At 40.3% G+C, this 7,319-nt stretch overlaps 1 protein-coding gene across 1 annotated transcript; it reads left to right on the top strand.

Annotated features, from left to right (window-relative positions):
* Window positions 1-5,653: 5,653 nt before the first annotated feature.
* Window positions 5,654-6,592, top strand: LOC147693507 (olfactory receptor 52K1-like). The gene has a single exon (XM_086936031.1). It carries the CDS (start codon window positions 5,654-5,656, stop codon window positions 6,590-6,592), a length of 939 nt encoding a protein of 312 aa, XP_086792157.1.
* The last annotated feature ends 727 nt before the right edge of the window (window positions 6,593-7,319 follow it).

Genomic DNA, 7,319 nt, shown 5'->3' with positions numbered 1-7,319 from the left:
ATATAAAATAATTATTAATACATGATTATATATTTGTTAATTATTTATCTTTTAATACATTCCCTCTATTCCTCAACAAACACCACAACAATAATATAACTGAGACAATATTAACATAATTATTAAATAATTTGATATTTAATAAAAAATGAATATTTACTTAAGAAATGATTATTACTTAACTTTCCACTCTATAACCAAACAAACTAAACAACCTGAACCTAAAAAATAACTTACAAAATTAATTATACCATGTACCTATTTAATGAACAATTAACTAATTAATGATATACAAGTATTTAATAATAATAAATCAACATTTAATTAACTTCCACAACTTTATCCCTACAAAAAAGCAAACTGCACATAAAACATCATTTAAAAAATATAATAGTTACACAATGTACATAATCATTTATAAATAAAATAAAGAATATTAATTAAAAATAGATTTGTAATTAATGATACTTAATGAACTTCCCATCCTGTACCACTCCAAACCTCTCATCCTCCATGACACTATAAATTACTATTAACAAATATGTAAAAAAAAGAATTAAAATTAAAAACAATATTTAAAATATTATCAACAATTATACAAATAATATATACCATATACACTTAAAATATGAACTGAAACACATCAAAATAATTTAAAATCTATATTCTTTACAATGATTTTATTGCAAATGATATTAAAAATATTGATATTCTTGTGTACAATATTACTTACCTAAAAATGAATATTTATTTCCACGATATTTCTGCATCTCAATATTAATATGTCACGATATTGAAAATGTGGCATTTGTGCAGCTCATTGTTAAGGATTTGATATTATGTCCAAATACTGTAAAACAGCATATACTGGAGTATCGTACAGTAAAATGGCATACTGTGGAGTGGCACACACTGAAGAGGCGTAGAGTAGAGCTGCATACAGTGTAATAGCACAGAGTGAACAGGCATAGAGTGGAGTTGTATAGAGAGTAAAAGCGTAGAGAGGCTAATATCTTTTGCACTTTTTGATGAATTTTTTTTAAACTTTCAAAAAGATGTATAGTAATCTGTCAAGAAGGGGCTGAGATCGGGGGGCAGGACCTGGGAACCCCCATCAACTGGGGCTGACAATGCACAATAGGAAAGAGGGCACTCTCGCCCTCTCGAGGGCAGAAAAGTAAAATTTACTCCTGGATGGCGGGAGCAAAGTTAGTGAACCAATTCTCGCCAAAACCCAGTATGGTGCTGCTGTGGAGCTGGGTGGGGTCACGGGGGGCCTGACATTCCCTCAGTTGCCCCCAACCAAAGTTGGCATGTGGGAGCCCTGGTGGGCACCATACCACCCACCAAAATTTCAAAAAAAGGAAGACATGCCTTGGCAGTTTGGGCTGGACTGTTCCCATGAGACACAGGGCAAAGACTGATTTAGATATAGCTGTCTCTGAACTGAGGTGGCGAAGTGAGCTAAAGCAGGATGATGGATTTAACCCAGATCTGTGACTGCAAGTAAGTGTCTGGAAAGTTCTGGAACTCCGTCCATCAACTCCTTGTGTTTTCTTAGTTTGCCCTAAGTTGGCAGGGTATGCCCAGACGTGGGTCCTTTGCTCACTTTGCCACTGGATTCAAACTAGCCTGGCTGATGAGGGCTGTTTGCCCGAAACCGGTCCCAGGATGCTTGCTTCCAGTTCAAGGAAGACATGGCTTGGCAGTCCGGACTGGACGGTTCCCATGAGGCACAGGGTCAAGACTGCTTTGCATATAGCTGTGTCTGAGCTGGGATGGCGAAGTGAGCTAAAGAACGATGATGGGTTTAATCTACATCTGTGACTGGGGGTGAGTGTCTAAAAAGTTTCAGCGCTCAGTCCATCATCTTCTTGTGTTTGCTCTATTTGACAAATCGTCACAAATAATTGCCCCAAAAAAGTTCATCAACCTCAACTTCTTTCTGGAAAGTTTTGAGGTAATCTGTGAAGCAGAGGCCAAGAAGAAAAGGGGGTCTCAAATCTTAGAGTTCCCATGATTTTGCATAGGCTTCTTTAGACATGGCTACAGCAAAAACTGCTCAACATACTTACACCAAATTTGTCAGGAAACTAGATCTTGATCTGCAGATTGTGCTTATTGTAATGTGTTGTAAATCCAGTCAGCAGTTTTTGAGATATTGAGGGTGAAAAATCATTGAATTTTTTGGCACTTGGGCTAGTGAGACATCAGTGATGTCACTGACCATGGCATGAGTGATGTAATATGTGAGGTCATTACGGGTGCTTGAGTTATATTTAGCTCAACTAGCAATAACAGCTGAATTTCACTGGTTTTGTATTGGTGAAACCCAATCCTAACTATAACCTATATATCCCTTGGTTTTTTTTCAGTGAATTTCTAATGTTTTTGAAATTCCATTTTCTTAGTTTTTTTTAAATGCTAATTCCTAACTATAACGTCCCTGTAACCTTTGTTTTTTTTCAGTGAATTTCTATGTTTTTTTTAAGTAGTAATCACTTTTGCACAGTGGTGGAGAAAGGGGGCTAGGCCTCCAACCAGATCTTGGTAGTCCCGCTGTGTAACACTTACAGGAGGCACTAGGAGGACTTATTGGCCGGCACAGTCCCTCAGCATCCAAGTGGAATTCATTCCACAACTAGTAGTGCACCAGCAGGCAAGTTTGCAGAGTGGTGCAAAAAGAGGGTGGGTCCTCCGGTGACTTGCCGGTGCTTCTTTTAAGAAATAATTATTAGGGAAAGGTGGCTGTGAGGCACCCTTCCTTGGACCAATTTCGGCCCTGGGGACACCCTCCCCCGGCTCCTGGTCTTTTTTGCTTGGCCATTTTCAGCCACAGGACCCCATTGCAGGGACCCATCTCTCGGGCCCTGCATTTAAAAAACAATATATTATTTTAAATAAAGGGAAGGGACCAAGTGACCCCCATGCTGATTTCAGTCCTGGGGTCAACAAACCCCAGAACCCGCCCATTTAAAGATGGGGTCTGCAATGCCCCCCTCTCTGGGTTGAGAACTTATCCTCTTGGGCCTGGCAGTGTAAAGTGGGTGCCTCCAGGGTACCCACTTTCCACTAGGTCTGTGATGGCGGAAGCCCAAGTCCCTCCTGTCTTCCCATGTCCTGTAGGAGCTGGCATTGCTTTTGAACAGAGGGAGCTGCTGAAGATGCAGCTCATTCTGTCCAAAAGCAACTCTGCTCAGCTTCTAGAAAGCGCAAGCATTATTTATGAAACGCCCCGAGTAGATGGGGGTTTTAGGGGCCAGGGTATTTCTACTCTGCTCCCTTTTCTTTTTTTAACTTTTTTTCAGTGACTCGGTTCAACCCATTCACAAGATGGCTGCTAACACTTCCTAGTTGGAAGTGTTGGAAGCCAATAAGATCTCAACAAGAGATCTGGTGGGGTTGTGGATCCTCTGCGTCCCTATATATACAACTGCCAATTTCTTTAAATAACCACAACTTATCAAAAACGTTGCTTGCTGGACCAACAGCTATCTTTTTGCCAAATTTGGTGTAATTCCGTTCAGCAGTTCGGGCTGTAGCTGTGTCTAAAGTTCTATGGGGAAAATGCTTACTAATTATTTCAAGATCCGCAAACAATTTAGCAACGTTAGTTATCCCTATTGTTTTAGCCTTGAGGAAGTCATGGGATACCTGCCCAAATAGGACAAAACATGTGTTGGCTAAAGCTCACAAGATTGCCTAAAGAAGAGTCCCAAGTACCGAACAAATAAATCTACATCAACAAGAAATGTTTTTCTTTGTTTTGCATGTACTGTATATTGAACCATGATGCAATTGTGTGTGCCTCATACTGTCGAACAGTTATGATCAATCCAAAGATTTGGGGGAGTGAGGTGTTTCTCCCCTCTTTTTGAGAGCACCGTGGGTGAGAACTTTTGCGATAAATATCTGTATGTGACGGTCAACTGAGCTCTGCAAACCTATCCAACACCCAATGGAGTAGACGTATTGTAAAATTGCTCATAAAGGCCCTAAAGTGGCAGGCCTAAGCCATGTTTAAAGGGCTTCTTGTGAGGTGGCACAATCACTGCTGCAGGCCCATAAGTGACCTTTCAATTACAGGCCCTGGGTATATGGTATACCACTTTATAAGGAACTTACAAGTAAATTAAAAATGCCAATTGTGTATACACCAATGTTACCATGTTTAGAGAAGAGCACACACACTTTAGCACCAGTCAGCATTGGTAATGTGCTCAGAGTCCTAAGGCCGACAAAAAGAGTCAGCAAAAACAGCAGGTAAGCAGGCAAAATGTTTGGAGGAAGCCCACCTTAAGGACAACCGAACTAACAGTCAGTAAATATGGAATATGCCTGCTCTCTCCATTTCGCGCAGTGCAGCAAGTTGTCTTGCTACATTGCACCAAATCTAAGTAAATATTGGCCTTAGAAACTGTGGTATGGCATCATATCACAATTTTGGGTGAATATCTCGAAGACACATAGGGTACCAGGTTGACTGGTTGTTAAAGGGGTAGAGTCAGTGGGTGAGCCAAGGGTGTGGTGGGGAATTAGGGACCAGAATCATGGAACAGGAGGGCAAATGAAAGCTCGATTCAGGGAGAAGTAGCACAATGGGGACTGCACTCATGAAGGTGACAGGAGAAGAACAGGATTTGCAGTCACAATGGCCCAAGGGGTGAGTTCATTGAGGAAGAACCAAGTGTTTGCTAAGAGGCTAGGTAGTGATATGGGGGTATTTTAGATAAGCAGAAACTGACTGTTTCACCTGTGGAGCCTTCAGTTATTCTTGTGGAGGCTGCTGCAGTTGAATAAAAATGTGTTTTTCTGCCTCTAATGTGAGAGGGCCCCAGCCACGTGTACGATAGAGGTGGTGCCACTACTACTTCACTGTTTTTGCTGGTAGTGTGCCATTCTCTAAAACATACCCACAATAGACAGTTTCACAAAATTACATAATGTGCATTACCTTTGTAGTTCCAAACCACAGCTGCAACAAGGGATGCTAGGGGTGGGGGTCTTTGCTATTGTCATTAAGCCCAAGGACCCCTTCATGTCTGCTAGGGGTATACAGTTTTACATTAGTGTAATCTGTTCTATCAGAGACTAAAGCTACTGCGAACACTGTATTTATCATGTTACTGTCCTGCCCAACTTTGACCTTACATAAATAACCTCTTTGTAGGCATTGTATTTTAAATCAGAAACAACTGGATCATATTTGGGTGAGGGTTTTTGGGTTGCTTTAACAACACCTGACATGCTCCAGATGAATTCCTGTTTCAAGAGACAAATGTACTCCATTGTAACATGGTAATCTGTGCCTCTCTACTTATGCATTCATTATGTTGATAATTTTGGAATCTCTCATGACCTGTGGTATTGAATTGTTTCTATAATGCAGGTGGGTGCTGAGTAAATGACATGTGAACCTCCAGGTAACTCTGCTGAGTTAGGCTTACTACTTCTCTAATGCTCATTGAAAATTATTTTCCAGTTCGTCTAGCGACAATAAATTGTGTGATTTACCAAAATATGCAAATAGATTAAATTAGGAAAGTATGTTAGATCTACAGTTTGTTTCCATACCTTTGACATTGTTTTTTTTCCATTTGTCAAAGGAAAGAAATTACCAAGCAAAGTTAATTGGCAACCACAAGAAGAAGCCATGGGTGAATTCAACTTCAGCCACTCCAATCCCGCCGCATTATTTCTGTTGGGTATTCCTGGTCTTGAACACCTCTACTTTTGGATCACTATTCCCTATTGCTCAGGGTACATAATTGCATGTCTGGGAAATTTGATGATTTTGGTCATTATCAAAATAGAGCCTAAACTTCATGAACCCATGTACCTGTTCCTCTGTATGTTGTCCACCATTAACCTGGTATTATCCGCTTCAACAATGCCGAAAATGCTTGCCATCCTTTGGTTTGATTCCAGAGAAATTTCTTTTCATGGCTGCCTCACCCAGATGTTCTTTATCCATTCCTTCGCTATGATGGAATCATCTGTACTTTTGGCCATGGCCTTTGACCGCTATGTTGCTATATGCAATCCGCTGAGATACAAGAGCATCCTGACCAAGCTGGTCATTATTAAAATAGGACTAGCAGCTCTAGCTCGAGCAGTTGCTGCAGTCATCCCATTGCCCTTTCTGGTGAAACGGTTGCCCTTTTGTAATTCTGTTATAGTCCAGCATTCGTTCTGTGAACACATGGCTATTCTGAAGCTGGTTTGTGCTGATGTAACTCTCAATAATATCTATGGGATGGCCACAGTTGTGTTTGTAGTTGCATTAGACTTGATGTTTATTGCTGTATCTTATGTCCTGATACTTCGGGCTGTCTTTAGACTTGCATCAATTGACAAACGAATGAAAGCGATTGGTACCTGTGCCGCACATATTGGGGCAATTTTAGTATTTTACGTTCCAGTTGTACTTTCATCTGCTGTACACAGGTTTGGCCATAATGTCCCGATTCATATTCACATCTTGCTGGCCACCTGCTACCTAATGGGACCACCAATGCTAAACCCAATCATTTATGGTATTAAAACAAAACAGATTAGAGAAAGAGTTCTGAAGTCCTACTTTACAAACTAGCCTAGTCTTATATATCATCTATATCCAACTCACTTGAATAAGGCCATCCCAGTAAGTTTACTCTGACCTTAACTAAGCAGTAGTATTGTAGCATTTTCACCACAATCTACTGTGTCTTTGAATTGGTAGATGAGGATAAGTTCTCTTCAAGAACTTATTTGTGACTGGTTCTTGATTTGCTTTGTTTTCAATATGAAACAAATGATTTTCGCTTTAGACTCCAGTATAAGTTCCCTAATTGTTTTCCCTCCTGAGGCTTTTGGATTGAATGGATCCTTTCTGACATTTCAACCTGGCAGAGAGCAATCATTTTCAGTAGGTGAATCCAACCAGCCGATTATGAGCTACCAGTAGCTCACAGACACCATAAGAGTAGCTCAAAGCCTTGTGTTCATTTTTAAATAAGCACAGGGTCACATTTTCCTTCTAAAGACCAGTTTGTTTTACATTATTATCCTCAGGCTTCAGGTAGCAGAGCCTGATAATGAGCGATTCTCAGTCAGATTTGTGATCCAGGATGGATCTCAGAGGTGAGGAACTGAAGCACTGAGCTATTTAAATGTTATGTAAAAGTCCTTGTAAATCAAGGAGAGAGCAAGAAAGTGATGGGGAACGTCCCTATCCCCAGTAAAAGTATATGCGAAACAATGTGGACAAACCCACTAAGGAAAAATTCAGGACTCACTGTTGTAATGAACAGTGCCAGGGAACCATAAGGTTTTATTAA

This window comes from Lissotriton vulgaris, chromosome 8, assembly GCF_964263255.1.
Source record: "Lissotriton vulgaris chromosome 8, aLisVul1.2, whole genome shotgun sequence".
NCBI classification, from domain to species: Eukaryota; Metazoa; Chordata; class Amphibia; order Caudata; family Salamandridae; genus Lissotriton; species Lissotriton vulgaris.
Note: the sequence above shows the minus strand (reverse complement) of the source record. Positions and strands in the feature narration are given on the sequence as shown.